At 54.5% G+C, this 16746-nt stretch overlaps 5 protein-coding genes across 5 annotated transcripts; 3 read left to right on the top strand and 2 right to left on the bottom strand.

Moving 5' to 3' along the window:
* Positions 1 to 117: 117 nt before the first annotated feature.
* Positions 118 to 9469, top strand: B0I36DRAFT_283396 (uncharacterized protein; the record flags this gene model as incomplete). Its single annotated transcript, XM_046151545.1, has 5 exons — positions 118 to 1532; positions 1597 to 1937; positions 1995 to 6465; positions 6546 to 9034; positions 9100 to 9469. The coding sequence occupies 5 exons, from the start codon at positions 118 to 120 to the stop codon at positions 9117 to 9119; spliced, it is 8736 nt and encodes a 2911-aa protein (XP_046016810.1). The 3' UTR covers positions 9120 to 9469.
* A 123-nt stretch (positions 9470 to 9592) lies between these two features.
* B0I36DRAFT_345764 (uncharacterized protein) lies at positions 9593 to 10120 on the top strand (the record flags this gene model as incomplete). The annotated part of the gene is made up of 1 exon (XM_046156389.1): positions 9593 to 10120. The coding sequence occupies one exon, from the start codon at positions 9593 to 9595 to the stop codon at positions 10118 to 10120; it is 528 nt and encodes a 175-aa protein (XP_046016809.1).
* A 171-nt stretch (positions 10121 to 10291) lies between these two features.
* B0I36DRAFT_314612 (uncharacterized protein) lies at positions 10292 to 11653 on the bottom strand. Its single transcript, XM_046152789.1, has one exon. It carries the CDS (start codon positions 11516 to 11518, stop codon positions 10685 to 10687), a length of 834 nt encoding a protein of 277 aa, XP_046016808.1. The 5' UTR covers positions 11519 to 11653; the 3' UTR covers positions 10292 to 10684.
* A 2085-nt stretch (positions 11654 to 13738) lies between these two features.
* On the bottom strand, positions 13739 to 14714 carry B0I36DRAFT_314608 (uncharacterized protein). The gene has a single exon (XM_046152788.1). It carries the CDS (start codon positions 14704 to 14706, stop codon positions 14050 to 14052), a length of 657 nt encoding a protein of 218 aa, XP_046016807.1. The 5' UTR covers positions 14707 to 14714; the 3' UTR covers positions 13739 to 14049.
* A 168-nt stretch (positions 14715 to 14882) lies between these two features.
* On the top strand, positions 14883 to 15964 carry B0I36DRAFT_372044 (cell division control protein; the record flags this gene model as incomplete). Its single annotated transcript, XM_046160073.1, has 4 exons — positions 14883 to 14902; positions 15181 to 15300; positions 15456 to 15834; positions 15899 to 15964. The coding sequence occupies 4 exons, from the start codon at positions 14883 to 14885 to the stop codon at positions 15962 to 15964; spliced, it is 585 nt and encodes a 194-aa protein (XP_046016806.1).
* Positions 15965 to 16746: the final 782 nt, after the last annotated feature.

The raw sequence follows: 16746 nt of genomic DNA, 5'->3' as shown, positions 1-16746 counted from the left end.
AACTCGGTTGTCGATCATTTCAAAGCCACCCACTGACTCCCGCAGACTTGTTATACATCCTCAAGAACTCTCCCCCATCGGTTTAGTGAGTAATGACGAGGTTCTCTCCGTGCCCTCATGCGAGCAATACTGATTCAGACAAGCAACAAACTGGTCGACAAAGACTACCATAGCATCACGGAGGCGCTCTTTCAATATGCATTGTCCGAAAAGCACGCCTATTACAGAAGCAGATCAAACAGTTCAACTGCTGGAAGGCTACGGGACTGTGCCGAAGCCTTGCGACTGGTCTTGGAAATCTCGTCAGGCAAGCTCAGACGCAAGACATTGCTGTCGGTCGTTGACCACATTGTACAGACTCTTCCAGCTCCTGATGGCACCCAAGTCGTGCCGCTCTTTGCGGACTACGTCAAGGCTCTTATGACATTACTGGCTCATCCCCCGAATGTCGAATTGCTTGCTCAGTTGGATGGCGAAGGGTGGTTCACGTCGGTCGATTTTGTCACCCAACTTCTTCAGCGAGATCAGCCAGCTCCTGATAGAGACTCGGCTTCCGCACGCAGCTCACCAGCTCCAACCGGCGGCTTCTCTGCCTCGCTGGTGACATCCAGCAGCAGGTCAGCCCTGGTCTTGGGCAGAGGCAAGACTGGTGGTACCACTCACACGATTACAGACGCCTTGACAAAATGCATTTTCTACCTCTCACAGTCGCCAAATGCGCCCTTACTGGAGCGCGGCCACTCACTATCGTACGCCGCAGTTCGATTGCTCGAAGGCCAGTCTTCTTCTATGAACCAGCTGCAATTCTATGCATTCGCTACCATAAATCAAGTCCTGTTACAGATCGGGGCAGACGATATCGAGCTGGCAAACTCGCTAGCCGCGGAAGTCTTACCTCTTGTCATCTTCTGGTGGCGGGCAAAGGATTCAAATAAGGACGCGCTTGTCAACAGCATTAGGACCGAAATGCTCAGTCTAATGCTGCAGCTTGAGCCACATCTCGAGTATCTGATTTGCCAGTCTCCAGAATCAGCTCTATGTGCACACGTTGACGAGCTGGCCGATGTCTTGTGGGACGAGTATTCACACAGAGATGCAAATACGCAGCTTCAGCTCGACCACCTCGTGTTCTACGATGACACTGCGGTCTCCGCGGCCACTCCATTCACGTATGGGTGGTTTGCATTAAAACCATTTGGTGTTGAGCACGAGAGCAAATGGGGAATCATACAAGTTCTCGCTCAGGTGGAGGCTCTGACGCGGCGAGAATCCGCCACTTCATCTCACAGGGTCGACACTGATGAACAACCACGAAAGCGGCAGCGAACTACTCGGGGCCCAAACAGCTTACGCCAACGACTGCAGAGTCCGGACAAACTGATACAGCAGGTCGCCTTACAAGTAGTGTCGTTCTTTGCATCGCGCGAAACACTCCGTGCCGATGAGATCCACGATCTGCTTTCTCTGCTCGTGAATTTCCTCGGGCACAAAGACACAAAATTCTCGTCATGGGCAATGATATCCTGCGCGAGGTAAGCGCGTCCCTTTCAGTGATCACATCGAGCACCTGCTGACTGTTTTGTCTGCTTCATATAGCCTCTCCTATCAGGCCAACGCACTGCATTCTTCCTTGTCCCATCTCTGGCGACAAGCATGGCAACTTGCGGTCCGGGTAGTTGGCATGAGTTCAACCAGTCGTGCATCTAGCGTTCTGCTCACATCTGTCATGACGAATAATGTCCTGGAGTATCGCGAGATTGCCGGCGACCTTGGTAGCATTGTGAACACCTCAGAGACGAATGGGCCCGCAATCGTGCTGGACTCAACCTTGATGCTCATGGCCACCGTACTGCGAGTGATGAACCATCAAGTTCCTAATTCGAGTTACAACACATGCACACGTATCATACGATGGGCGTTCCTGAGGTGGGACCCAGGTAAGAAGCGTGACACTAATAATCATATTATCACATTCACTAACTGAAGATCTTCAGCCGATGAGACCTACATTGCCAATTATTCAAGACACTGCAATCCTCTTGACCTTTTCAATCTCCTGGCAGCTGCATCGGGCCTGACGCCTTTCAAGAATCCTGGCGCATACAAGACTTACCATGGGCCGATCGGGGAGACACTGAGCGTTATCAAGGACCGAGCCGACATCCTGGGTTACATTCTCTTACTCAGTAGCGCAGACCTGACGCAAACCTCACCACCTTCAGCAGAGCGAGCAAGCATACCTTCATCAAATGCCGCGAGTGCCTCCACATCTCAAGCAACCAGGAAACTGGCGACAGAACTTCTCTATCCCAAGATCGAGGAGGTCCTTGATCTCTGTGGCAGCTGGTCGTCTCAAAGGGAGCAGAAGAATGCGGCTGTGTATATCACTCGAGAAAAGCTGCAAAGCGCGCTAAGTAGCCTGATCACAGCGGCGCTGTGCCTGCCACATCTGGTAGGAGAGCAAAGCCGTCAATGGCAAGACATGGAGCTGAGCATCTTCTCAACCCTGAGCAGCCTTCTCGACAATGTTGCGATGAACGCCGACCTGGAGTCCTTGCACCAGTGTATCCTCAGCCTAGTTCGGCGCTATCTTCCAAGTCTACTCAGTGAACAGACCAGCAAGCTGCCGCATGCCTGGTCGCAACTCCATCGGCTGCTCGCGGATGTTTCGAAGGCCATCCGACAGGGGCCCAGCAGCAGCTTAGGTGCAGATACAGAGCCAGAGATGGACGTCGATGACGACTTCGATGATTACCGAGGAGCGTCGCGGAAGAAGTCAAAACAAGTCGAGGTGCCACGTCGGGAGTCTGCCATCGCAGCAAGCTCTACTGCATTTTTCGCGGACACGGCACAACGATTGCGTTTCGTGGAACTGCTGTACGAAGACAAGAATCAAATTGGGCTCATCCCGACGACATTCCTTGGGGAACTTTTGTCCTGCCCAGACGAACAGTTGCTGCTTTGCCGCGACTTGATCAAAGATATTGTCGAGACTGATTTGATCATCCACCCAGACGATGCTTGTGCCATTATCGAACGCGCTGGAATGCTGATTGGACGTTCGGCGTATTCCGGTTGCGAAGTAGCGCTTGATTTATGTCTAGACGTCATGCAAGGGCTCATGCCAATGTGGTCTGAAGGTAAAGGCGAGATGGCTCTACAAGTGGGCGACTTGTACACCTTCTTCTTGACCAGAGGCCTTGGAAACAACATATTGTCGCCGGATGGACACAAGCGATTCGCAAGCTTGCTCCTTCGTCTGACACAGCTGCATGACAAGTTTCTGGAAGAAAATGGGCTCGAGCCAACGACGAAATCCCTCCTGAACCTCATGGGCTCCGCAAACATTCCGGTCAAATTTTATATCGGTCAAAGGCTGCCGGCATTGTTCGGACGTTTTGTCCTAAAGGTCCACGATGAAGTTTTCGTCGATGTTCTTGACAGCCTCCCGAACGATATAGCGTCGTTCGAGGGTATCTCATTGCGGCTGTACGTCCTGTCGGAACTGGCCAAGACGTGGCCTACGCTGCTCCGCCGATGTGTATACCATATTTTCGAAACACCAGGCAACATCCCGAGGTCTAAACCACACGCGACGCATTGCCTCGAGGTCATTTCCAAGAACCTGAAGCTCAGCAGCCCGCAAGAATTGTTCGACCTTTTCGCACCGCAGCTCCTGTATACATGGCTTGAAAACGACACCTTTGACGTCATTCCTTTCGAGATATTCAGTTTTGATGTCCGCGAGGACCTGCTGAAGAGAGCTCAGGCCGAGATACTGGCAGTCATGATAATACGAGGGCAGGATGAGGCAATCACCGAATTTGCTGCCGCCCTCGAGGCTCCGGTTGACCAGCTCTTCCAGCGAAGCTTCTCCAAGATCATAGCATACAGCATGGCACATGATATCAGTGTACCTCGGCCTCAACATGGCTTGAGCGGAGAAAGTCGAGTCCGAAAGATACTAGGCCGTGAAAGGTTCCTTGAAAACATATATGTCAACTTCGCAGACATTCTCGCCGTGTTCTTTTTCCTCATGGATCAAGAGGACCCAATCGAGCGTTCCTGGTCCAAGGATGAGCAATTCAATTACGCTGCGGCTGCAATGGCGGAGATTCGCGACTGTGGACACTCCGATGTGGTTCTGGCTGCCAACCAACAGCCAACATATCGAGCAAAGTATCTGAACCGAGAGATTGCCCTCCTATGCAGCCGTACGGAGTATGAGCCACATTTACTCTGGACGCCCGCATTGGTTGTCAAAGTCGCAAGACGCCTTTTGGTCAGCGTACACCCCGCCCTCGGACCACTTCATGCATGTGCAGTTCTTCGGAAAGTTCGGGTGCTTGTGTGCCTGGCTGGCCCTCACGCACTGAGTGCATACCCATTGATGATGTTGCTACATTATATTCGACCGTTCATCGTGGAACCCGAGTCAGCCGATGATGCTTTGGGCTTGACCAAGTACATGCTAGAGAGGGGTTCCGACAGCCTCACTCAATGTCCATCATTCCTTGCAGGTTATGCGTTGTCCATTCTTGCCTCGCTCCGGGTTTTCCTCGAGAGCACACAGTCAAGCACCACGCAAGAAAGCCAATTCAAAGCAACCATGAGCAAGGCACAGCAGTTTCATGTGTGGCTCCAGCGTTTCCTTGACAAGTACGAGTCGCCCATCCTTCACACTGAGCAATCACGAGCCGCATTCAAGGTTATTACACAGTCCGCTGCACACATCCGCTCCTCTGGCAATGCAGAGAAAGACACGCACGAGAGTCGATTGTTGTTAGAAATTCTCCACGACAAGACGAATCGCACATCTCTGCTCAACGAATCATCTCGGGAACTCGCCTTGGCTCTTCTCTGTGGGAAGTTCAGAGTTCCTGAGTCTGTTGATATCGACGTGATTGGGGATGATTTGACTGCTAGGGAGATCTCGCAAGCTGTCTGGGACAGTTGCCATGCCCCAGTCCTCAGCGATGACTTCCTGGCCTGGGCCGGCCGAGTGATCGGTCGGAGTTTTGCAGCCTCCGGACACATTGACGACGGGATTCTCAAGGAGTCCGACCTCCCCCATTATGGCAGATTGACGTTTGATGAGTTCGACTCTGAGTTGGCTCTGGTGAACCTCACACAGTCTCATACGACGGACAGTAGTAGCATAACTGCTGGGATGGCAGAGGCTGCACTTCGCATCGTCGTGTCCGAAGCTGCCAGTGAGGGCGACCATGCGCTGAGCGCGGCCTGCCAAAGGGCCATTTCACCACAGCTATTAGCAGCATCGAACTGGAACCCATACCGATGCCCGCCCTCTGACATTCCGGCCACTTCCGTAGTCCCTGAAGACCATCTATATTCTGCGGAAGCCTTTGCAACTTCCAGCTGGTCCCAGGATCTTGCGGTTCAGTTAGCGATGTCCGTACCTGGCAATATCCTGCTGAGCTCTTTACCGGGCTTGTTGCACAACATCCGAGGTTTTGCTCTCCAAGCGTTTCCTTTCGTCCTTCATCTGGTCTTGTTGCACGAAAAGGACAAGCACAATACGGCACGTAAGAAGATCTCGGCAGCAGCAAAGTCGTGGCTCAAACAAGACTCGGCGGCTGCTCTGGACAACATGAGGGTGTTGCTGAATGCTCTCCTATATCTACGCACGCAGAAGATCCCGGGAGAGACATCAATCGCGGGGCGCACGCAGTGGCTCGATATCGACTTGTCAGCAGCTAGTGCTGCCGCCGCCAACTGTGGCATGAGCAAAACAGCTCTACTCTTCATTGAAATCGCAAGCTCGGAGCCATCGCGCACATCTCGTCGGTCGTCAGCTGCGCGCGCTCTGGGCGATACTGATCTACTTCTCGATATTTTCGAGAATATCGACGACCCCGATGCTTACTACGGCATATCTCAGGCATCTAATCTGGGCAGCGTATTGTCTCGCATCGAGTATGAGAACGACGGGGGCAAAAGTTTGGCATTCCGCGGAGCACAATTTGATAGCAACCTCCGCAACAACATCACCGCTGCAAGAGCTGACAGCCAATCGTTGGTTGGCATTCTTAATAACGTGGGACTTCCCGGCATTGCCCAGTCACTTCTTCAGACACAGACGAGCCTTGATTCGTCGAGCGTGACAGTCGCCAGTACCTTTAGCACTGCAAGAAGGCTCGAGTCGTGGGATTTGCCTGTTCCGGCATCCACAACGGACCCATCCGTTGCATTATACAAAGCTTACCAGGGATGCTACCAAGCAGACAGACTCACGGGAGCCAGAAGGGCTATTTACAATAGTCTCAGCGAGACGGTTCGTATTGCTACTCGACAAAACCTGCGAGCAATTGATGTCCGCGAATCTCTCAGAGTCCTTGCTGCCTTGACTGAGCTTGATGATGCACTGAACACGAAGGATCAGGGGAATGCAGAAAAGCTTCTCAAGGACTTTGAGGATAGATCCCAATGGATGCAGAGTGGCAGGTGAGTAGTGCATTGACATAATGACCTCCTAAAACGCTGCCGAAGTTTCAGGACATGTTTGCTGACTGTTAATCAATTAGATATGAGGATGTCGGCCAGATTCTCTCGTGTCGTCAGACCACCTTGAGTATGATTTCGCGAACCGCTGAGTTAAGGGGACTTGCTGGACTTCAGCAAGCAGAAACAAGACTTACCGAGTTCAAGTCCATGATCCTCTCGTCTGGGATATACAGATACCACAAAGCAACCCAGGAGTCTTTAAATATCGCTGTATCCATGGCAGATCTTGTCAAGCCAAGCGAAGAGCTTGGGCTCTTTCTCGACTCTGCCGCGCGGGTCGAGATGGCCAGTTCTCTTTGGGACCACGGGGAGATGATACCGTCTATCCGCATGCTCCAAGCAGTGGACGAAGACCGGGCCCTCGAGAAGCAGAGCATTGTTGTGAGTCGACCGGCTCTGCTTGCCAAGATCGGCGATCAGATGTCCACTGCACGACTCGAGAAACCCGAGACAATCCAGAAGAACTACTTGCAGCCGGCGTTGAGAGAGCTCAAAGGGCAGGTCGATGGCCGCGAGGCGGGCAAAGTATATCATCAATTTGCGCGGTTTTGTGACGAGCAATTACAAAACCCGGACGGGCTAGAAGACCTGGCACGACTCCAGAGCTTGCGGCGGGGCAAGAATGATGAAGTTGCCCAGCTCAAGGAGTTAATCTCCAGCGCAAAGGACTCGCAAGTCAGACACCGCTACCAGAATCATCTTGCCAAAGCCCGACAGTGGCTTGAGCTTGATGAGCAAGAGCTCCGTCGTGTCGAGCAGAGCCGCGCGGATTTTGTCAGGCGCAGCTTGGAGAGCTACCTTCTGTCACTTATGGCATCGGACGCTTACAATGATGATGCACTGCGATTCAGTGCCCTGTGGCTTGAAAGGTCTGGCGAGCAGTTGACGAACGAGGCAGTCGGGAAGTATATTGGCAAAGTGCCGACTCGGAAATTTGCGCCACTTATGAATCAGCTCACCTCCCGACTGCTTGACCACGACAACTTGTTCCAAAATCTCTTGACCGAGCTGGTGTATCGCATATGTGTCGACCATCCATACCATGGCATGTACCAAATCTGGTCTGGAGCACGAGCTCGCACCAATTCCAAAGACGAAATCGCCGTGTCACGACAGGAAGCCACCAATAAGATCGCCAGGCGGCTCGCGCAGACTGAGTCATCGTCCAAGATCTGGGCGGCAATTGACAAGACGAGCAAGTACTACCACGGGCTTGCCGCGGAAAAGGATCCGAGCCGGTATAAAGCTGGTCAGAAAATCGCCATCTCTGAATCCACTGCAGGAAAGAATCTTGGCCAGGTCCTAGCCAAGTGGCGGATCCCTCCACCCACAGCGCACATCGAGCTCTCTCCAAGTCGCGACTACAGTCATGTCCCATACATAGTCAAACTGGAGTCTCACATGTCCATCGCCTCAGGCGTGAGCGCACCGAAGATCATTACAGCGGTCGGAAGCAATGGAGGAAGGTTCAAACAGCTGGTGAAAGGAGGCAACGATGATCTCCGCCAAGACGCCATCATGGAACAGGTATTCGCGTCTGTTTCCGCAGTGCTGAAGAGGCACAGGGCTACGCAGCAGCGAAACCTTGGCATTCGGACGTATAAGGTACTTCCGTTGACCTCGGCTTCGGGCATCATTGAGTTCGTTCCCAACACAATTCCGCTGCACGAATACCTCATGCCTGCACACGAGCGATACTACCCGAAGGATCTCAAGGGCAGTCACTGCCGCAAGGAGATTAACAATGTGTCCAACAAGTCCAACGAAGTTCGCGTGGCGACGTACAAAAAGGTTACCGAAAGATTCCACCCTGTTATGCGCTACTTCTTCATGGAGAACTTTGTCGATCCCGACGAGTGGTACGCCAAGCGCACGGCATATACGCGCACCACGGCGGCGGTGTCGATTCTAGGCCATGTCCTTGGCTTGGGCGATCGTCATGGGCACAACATCCTGCTTGACTCCAAGACCGGCGAGGTGGTTCACATCGATCTAGGAGTAGCTTTCGAGATGGGTCGAGTGTTACCCGTCCCGGAGCTTGTGCCTTTCCGCCTGACACGCGACATTGTGGACGGCATGGGCATCACCAAGACCGAAGGGGTCTTCCGTCGTTGCTGCGAGTTCACGCTTGACGCGCTGCGCGAGGAGTCATACTCGATCATGACGATTCTCGACGTGCTCAGATACGATCCGCTGTACAGCTGGTCCATCAGCCCTGTGCGCATGGCGAAGCTGCAAGACACCCGCCAGGCTGACGGTGGTGGCGAGAATAACAACGTGGCGGATTCAGTCATCGAAACACGTGGGGAGAGCAGGAGGAACGGAGGAGGAGGAGGAGGAGGAGGAGGAGGAGCGGCTGCCGCCGGGATGATCAACGAGCCGAGCGAGGCGGACCGCGCGCTCGAGGTGGTACGCAAGAAGCTCAGCAAGACGCTCAGTGTCACGGCGACCGTCAACGAGCTGATCAATCAGGCTACCGACGACAAGAATCTTGCTGTGCTGTATTCTGGTACGTGCTGCGTGCTGCGTGCTTTGTGATCTTGCTATATTTCAAGAATGCTAACCATTTCACAGGCTGGGCTGCGTATGCTTGAGCACCAGTAGGCGAAGCCTGCAGCCTACCGACATGTCGGCAGGAATCATTTGGTGTATGAGAACTGTGAGGTTCTGTTTTGGGATCGGGCCGGTTTCCTTTTGTCTGTAGAATAAAGTCCCATGTATAGTGTGCCTGGCATAGCCTGTAAATAGATGAGTGCACCGAGACGCCGCACGGCAGCGGCTGAAGGTATGTCTCTGCGTCCTGGACGGAGGCAGAAGTCCCAAATATTGGTTTTGGGTGAGCGCACACCACACCAACTCGAGGCAAAACCTGCGACATTGCGAATGGTTCAATCGTCCCTTTTGATCTATACATAATTTGACTCACTCTCTGCTCTGCGCGGGCAGTGCCTTGCGTTCCTTTCCACTGCACGGTGCTTCTTTCTCAACTGCTTGTGCTGCCAGGGAGACAGCACCAGGCCATCTGGTCCCTTCTCATGCCCGATGAAAGCACACCTGTGTCTCCGTGATGATCGCCTGGTCGTCCGCATATGTATACCTTTCACTGCGCGAGGGTTCGGCTCAGAACGACAGGCAGCAGATGGCCACCACATCGGAGCGAGAGTGCTCGTTCGGACTCAGGGTCACCACGCCCTCCCGTCTGCACTGGCGATGTGAAGAGCAAAATATCCTGCCCCTCGGGTGGCCGCGTGCCACAGTTGCGGGTCATTCGCATTACTCTGAAGGTCCTTCTATCATTCTGCGAAGCTCTCGAACCGCAAAAGCCAGCTCGTTGAGACCACCGCCGTTCATCTTCCATGGCTACACCCATGCGACGAAGGCACTTGTTGAGGCCCTCAGACAAGGTGAAGGCGTCAAAGGCCACAACGTGAGGTGGCTGGAGGAGCTCGATGACCTACACCTGGCTGGACGTCTCAACGGCTGGTTCGAGCCATTAAGGCCTCAATATCCTGGGTTTAACGCCTGGCTCCCATTCCTCGACAACAATCGCCTTATCGTGAGAGCTATCAATGATCAACTTCAGGTGCACGATTGAACCGACGGGGGACTCGGTTACATCAGTAAAGGTCAGCTTTGGGATAGCCAGGCATGGGAAACATGTCTTCACATGGACCGAGCATGAACCTAACGATTATTGATATCGCAAACGAGCTTTGAGTTCCTCCCTAGGCTTTCCTACGCGAGGATTGTTCGACTTAAGATCACCTTCACGTCCTGATCAGCATGACATCGTCGATGAGAGACCTTCAATGATTCCTTGATGCCTTCCTTATAACGCAATGTCGAGTTGCTTGTAGCTACTTTAGCTATCTCGTATGGGTTCACCCGCTGAACAAGACCCTAGCAAGCAACTTCATTGTCGTAACTTATCGTTCAAAACGACATCGTGCTTAGCAGTTGGTCAACTGAGCATTCTTAAGATCAGGCTTAGACTCGAAAGTATGTTGTCAAGTACATGATACCTGCGCAGAACATGATAGCATTCGAGCATCATTGAACGGACTCCCCGCTCGCAACATATTGCCACGCCAGCGCTCCCTTTTGTCTTCGCTGTGTGATTTCTCTCATATGTATTTCACCTACAAAAAAGAATTTCTACCTATTGCGCCGCGACGGCTTCTTTGGGTGTAACAAATGTTTCCGCGATGGAATTGGCGGTAGACGAAGCAGCCTTGGCGCGCCTCTTACGTGCCCTGCGAACCTTAATCTCAACCTCGGCCATCTCTACCGAGACCGTTGCCAGCCTAGGCACAATGTCGTTCACGGCGCGGCTGCTGCACGCCTGGGCCTGGCGTAGTGCCATCGGCGCCATGAGGCCGAACCAGCGGATGGGATCAGCCGGCATCGGTCGCGACTCCTTCTCCTTTTGGTCAGACTCTGCTCCCGGTGACGCCTCGGTGTCTGCACTCCCTTCCAAATCAGCAGAGACCGCTCGATTGTGCTCTACCGATGTATTCTCTTCCCGAATGGCCTCTCGATGCTGCCCCTCTGTGGCAGAGTCGACTGTTACGGTTTGATGATTGGGAGGTGGGACTGTGGGATGTGACACGTCCCCGACACGACTGTACCCAGCTCCCACGGCAGCACCGCCAAGTGCTGATGAGTCAGGCGACCCTGCCGTCTTGCTTTGCCTCGTGTCTGCTTTTGTCCGGCGCACGACGGAGAATCGCGGCGAGCTAGTCCCGCTGACGACGACGGTGCTCGAAGCTTGCATGCGCTCGTCGTAGTAGTCCTGCCCATACCAGATCCCGCGCTCAGCGGCGAAATTGGCGCGCGCGAGCTGCTGGTACATTGCTGACTGGAGCTTGCTGAGCTCTGACCTGAGAGATGTGTACTCATCGAGCAGGTGCAAGTATCGCTCAAGGAGCATCTCTATGGCCTCGTCATGGCTCGCGCCGCCTGTGCTGATGGGCAGCGGTTGGACTGCTGCCATTACTGCCGAGGAGGAAAAGGGCTAATCAAAAAGAAGTTCTGGCCACTGCCAAGATGACCTGTCAGAGTTGTTCAGGCGAAGCCCAACGTAGCGATGTGCGATGGCTTTTCGTGGTTGCTCAGGTGGTTTCAAGCCAAGGTAGTAAGTACATTATTCTTGGCCTTGGCTTGTTTCGCGCCTGCCTGGCTGTAAGTCGTTGGACGGCGGAATCAAAGCCGTGCAGGCTACCCTGTAACGGAGCTCGCCATGGGCCAGCCATCGACGAAACCTGGAACCTTGGAAAGATCATGCACGATCTTGCGTCTTCACTTCGCGATGTTTCCATCGCACTAAGCCACAAGGAGGCATTCTTGAGACAAGTTGTTCATTGCGCATTCCCAGCTGCTCCTGGCTCCTAGTGTATCTTCCATTGGTGGTCCTCACACGCATCACTTTGACGGCATCTTATTGGTAGCTCCGGCTGGAGTCACTGGATCGAAGTTGTGGCCTGGACAGGTTCTGATATGGCATTCCTTTCACTTGCTACACCTCGTCGCACAGGCTGTGGCTCGTGCTCATGCTCCACGAGCGGATCTCCAGACGCAATACGGGAGGGATCCGTCCAGCATGGCGGTGAGAGCGGCTCCATTTCCCGCTGGCCACGAACCTATTCCCATCTCGGCTGAAGCTGATGAACGGGCCCCAAGCTTTGGTCTCGAAGGCTGTGGGGGACATGAAACTCCAGCTCCGCCATCTCTGTTGGCCTTTCACTGCTCAACTGATACGACATGTGTACCATGCTATTGACCTCATGTAAACCAAACCAATCTGGTCAAACGGTCCGCCTACTGACCTTCTCCCTGTGGTTGTCTCAGACACAACGACACAACACCGCATTCCAGCAGTCCTAGCATGTGCGTCGTCGAGTCGACACCGTTTGCTTACCGCGCAGTTGCACAACGGCGCTCTGTGCAACACGGTCACTTGCGGCGAGACTCGAGAGCCTGTCATACCGTTCAGCCTGGCTAAGCGACAAGGCGATCTGCAGGACGCTCGAGTCTTGCGCTCGCCTCCCTGAGCCAAACGCACGCACAGCATGTCAGCCCTGTCCTCAGTGCAGACTACTGCGCGGAGGGAACTTTCGAAAGGTGCGTGAACGCCGGCCAGTGGCCATACTGTAACCACCTTCAGCGAAAGCGTAATGGCCCCATTCATTTTTCTTGCTACCCCAGTCCGATATGGCTGCATTGTGAGCTGAAAGGCAGCCTCGCCCAATATCATGGTCCGACGTGTCGCTACTCGAGGCCAGCACCATGTCGTCGAGCACCCCAGAGCGATGGACGGGGTGTACCTGTCAGCTTGTCAAAGAGGAGCTCCCCCTGTGGCACCATCGATGTTTTGCAGCAGAGTCCCTCAACCCAACCATCCTTGGCAAAAACGTACCCTGTCTGATCCCGTGGGTGTCGTGTCGACCTCACAATTACAGATGCTTGCCAGGGGTTTTTTAGCTGAGTCCAAGAGGAGCGTGGCCAGTCCAGCTGTTCCACAGCCTCCATCAGGCCCCCGTAATGCATGGTCCAGGCTCGATGGAACGCTCCGACCGCTAACAAGAATCTGGCTTAGCCGGGACGCATGACCACGCACCATCTCACTCTTTGGCAGGAAGCTGTGGAGGGCAGCTCCTCAGCTGCAGCTCGTTTCACTTCTGCATAACGAATGAGATACAGACCGTCCAACGAGAGCAGGGCGGGAGCCAAAAATGGTTTCTGGGTGTCGGCACATGTGCAGAGCCCATATGACAAGATACGGACGATCACGAAGACGTTTGGACGCAACTAGTGACTGGTACGTCCACCGTCTACGGTGCAGCATGCGCCAGTTCTGAGCGTCGAAGCGCGATAGGGCTCGCCCATCCCCATCATTTCGGGTTTATTGTTTGGCATGGCATCCCGGTCGAGGTCACCCACCAGCCTTCATTTCCCAGCATCACCCCTAACGCTCGAGCCTGCCAATTACGATAGCCCGCACGCCGCACCCCGGGCGACTTTGTCGGTTACATGGTCCAGCATTGAGCGTGTAGTGGTGTGGTGCCTTCCTGCCTGGCACGATCACTGGAGCTCTTGCGGAGGAGACGGGGGCTTCGTCATCGGTTCGCTGGTCACGGCGGGCGGCTGCAGGCGGGCCGAAGAGCATCGCGCCCAAGTGCTGCAGAGGGTTGGACCACAGACCCTGCATGATGATGTCCCTTGTGCGAGTGCGTGCGCGTGTGGAAGAGCGGACGAGGAATGGCATCCATTCGTCATCTGTGCAGCGGCTGCTCCTGGCCCAGTCGAATCCAGTAAGGGCCTCAAGCGCCAGCCAGCTGGCGACCCAGAGCCAACCCGGACAAGAGTCTATTTCTATTGTTTCGGAGCATCAATGGAACGAATGGCCTCCCCGCCAAACTGGGTACCTCCGTGGGCTACTGTTTCGACAACTGCTTGCCCGTGTGCCATTGTCCAGCAGGTCCTGAATACTACGCGTAGGCAGGCTAGATTCTCCCAGGACACGCTTTATTGACGGTGAACGATAGCAAAACGCACACACTCTCTCTCTCGCCTCTGCCCGACAACAGAGTTTTTTGAAACAACCGCGACCACTGCGCCGTCTTGAGTTACGACCAGCCAGTGGCGACCACCAATCAACCTTTTTGCCCTTCCTTTCCCGCTCCCTCCCAACATTGGGCTCTTTTTCTCTTCGTCTCTATCTACCTGTCGGAGCGAAACACCTACTCCCCTTGTACATGGCCGGCTTCCGTATCTTTTGCGCCACAGATTCGTTCCGTCTTCTGCTGGGCTTCCACTGCGCGCCCCAAGCCAGCGACCCCTGTACTGTGTACTGCCCGCACCGCCGCCCACTGAGCCCGGGACGGCCAACCCCCCAGCCAAGCCCACCTGCCAACACTTTCGACTGGCCCTAGCCAAGCACCCTCCTTCCACGTCCCCCCCATCCAGACGCGCAGCACAGACCGGCCCTGCCCTGTCTGCTCTGCACAGTACCAGCACCGCGCAGGCCCCAGCAGCATCTCCAGGCCAGCCTTCCCTCTCCTCTACGTCCTCCTCCACCACTACCACCTTCGGCCCTGACCAAGGCACCACCACCACAACCACCACCACCTCCATCTCTCTCAACCTCCCGAGTACAGTGTGCCAGCCTGCGCCGCGCGCCATTCTGTCACCTGTAACATCGTCTCTCGTCTGCGTCGCCATCTCCACGACTTCCTCATCGTCGCGTCCGCACCGACAGCCTCTCATCTACACTCGGCGCCTGTCTCCACCGCCTCTGGCCGCCTCGTCATCGCTGTCCTCGTACTGCCTCCAAGCCCGAGGCGTTCCCCCACATCATCATGGTCGTCGCTACTATCAAGTAAGTCGTCAAGCCACGCTCCGTCGGGCTCTCCACACTCGATACTCCTGCGACCGCCTGCCATTGCCATGCATGGCTCTGGTTCGCCATGTTGATGGTCACATGTCGGCGATGGAACGTCGGCGGGGGTTATCCGCCGCCCATGTCAGAAGCTCTCACGTCCAAATCAGAGCTCGCGATCGGCCAATGCGCACAACCGGAGACCACTTCTTCCTACCAGAGCCTGGATCTGTCGTCCTGCCAAGCACCTGCTGACCATGTGATTCTTTTCTACCTAGGTGCGTCGTCGTTGGCGACGGTGCTGTTGGCAAGACATGCTTGCTCATCAGCTACACAACGAACAAATTCCCGTCCGAATATGTCCCGACCGTCTTCGACAACTACGCCGTCACTGTCATGTAAGTCCCTGGTTGTGATTATCCTAGGAGAGCTTGTCACTGCGACGGCGATGCCATCCAAGTCTCAGACGGACCAAGGACAAAACGTTGAGGGAATTTAGAAAGCCGACGAAGCTCCTGAGCATTTCTGGCTGACCCAAACCCCCTCTACATAGGATCGGTGACGAGCCTTATACCCTTGGGCTCTTTGATACTGCCGGACAGGAAGATTACGATCGACTCCGACCCCTCTCATACCCCCAGACCGATGTCTTTCTGGTCTGCTTCAGTGTCACATCTCCTGCGTCATTCGAAAACGTCCGCGAGAAGTGGTTCCCCGAGGTTCACCACCACTGCCCTGGCGTCCCCTGCCTTATCGTCGGCACACAGACAGATCTGAGAGACGATCCCAGTGTACGGGAGAAGCTGGCAAAACAGAAGATGCAACCAGTGAGGAAAGAAGACGGCGAGCGGATGGCCAAAGAGCTCGGCGCCGTCAAGTACGTCGAGTGCAGTGCGCTGACCCAGTACAAGTTGAAGGATGTTTTTGATGAGGTGAGTCGAGTGTGAGCCCCGGACCCCGGACAATGATGTCCGTCAATGCTGACTATTGTTGCAGGCCATTGTCGCTGCGCTGGAGCCGCCCGCACCCAAGAAGAAGAGTCACAAGTGCTTGATATTGTAGGGCTTCGGAGTACACAGGCTTCTCATCACTTTCTTCTTGTCAGAGCACGCAAGGGCGTCGCGTGCAGACGACTTCTCTGGGTGTGGCGCAGGGGTTTCTCATTCCGCAGCACCGCCCTTCTGCAGTTCTGGCAGCATTTTCTTATCAGCGATCTCGTAGACATTTTCCAGGGAGCCTGCCGCACTTCAATACCTTTTCTTGAAGACATGCATTCTTTCTCATTGTGGCACAACAGTACACCGGATGACGTGCAATGGTCTGTCAGGACGGTTCCTTTTCACGGCCAGTACATCGAGTGCCTTGCCCGCGCACAATCGATGGTGCTTGAGCTTGGCCGAGCCTTGTGTAAAGACTCGCGACGTTTACGATGCCGCTGCAGCCACGAACGAGTTTACCCGAGGCCTGTAGAAGAAACTGCAGATCCCATGGCACTACTCGGAGAAGTATCGCTGGCAGGCAACTAGTGGCAGGTTACTGGTTTAGAACTTTTATATACCCTTTTCGTCCGTGATCAAGTCTCCCAGGTCGACTCGTGTGGTTTGCAACGGGCCATGTTCGTCGCCACAATGTGCACGCACTCTCCGCGGCGCAAGGGTGTGGACTAGTTGTTTTTTCTTTTCCTTTGTGGTTGCTCACCTTAAAGTGGTGACAGAAGATGCCTGTTGACTACTCTGACGTCAGTCCTGCAGTCCAGCAAACAACAAGGCCCCGCTGTGCCTGACTACGCCGCCGTTGTCCCTCGCTTGTGCTTGTCTGTGGATCACGTCCAAGGTGAGCAGCAG

The sequence above is a fragment of the Microdochium trichocladiopsis genome, assembly GCF_020744255.1.
Source record: "Microdochium trichocladiopsis strain MPI-CAGE-CH-0230 chromosome Unknown B0I36scaffold_2, whole genome shotgun sequence".
Lineage (NCBI taxonomy): Eukaryota > Fungi > Ascomycota > Sordariomycetes > Xylariales > Microdochiaceae > Microdochium > Microdochium trichocladiopsis.
This window is presented reverse-complemented; position numbering and strand designations above follow the sequence as displayed.

Bases quoted from the DNA above. Each gene is read 5' to 3' on its own strand.
- B0I36DRAFT_314612 (XM_046152789.1), bottom strand. From the start codon at position 11,518: ATGGCAGCAGTCCAACCGCTGCCCATCAGCACAGGCGGCGCGAGCCAT.
- B0I36DRAFT_314608 (XM_046152788.1), bottom strand. From the start codon at position 14,706: ATGGCGCGCGGCGCAGGCTGGCACACTGTACTCGGGAGGTTGAGAGAG.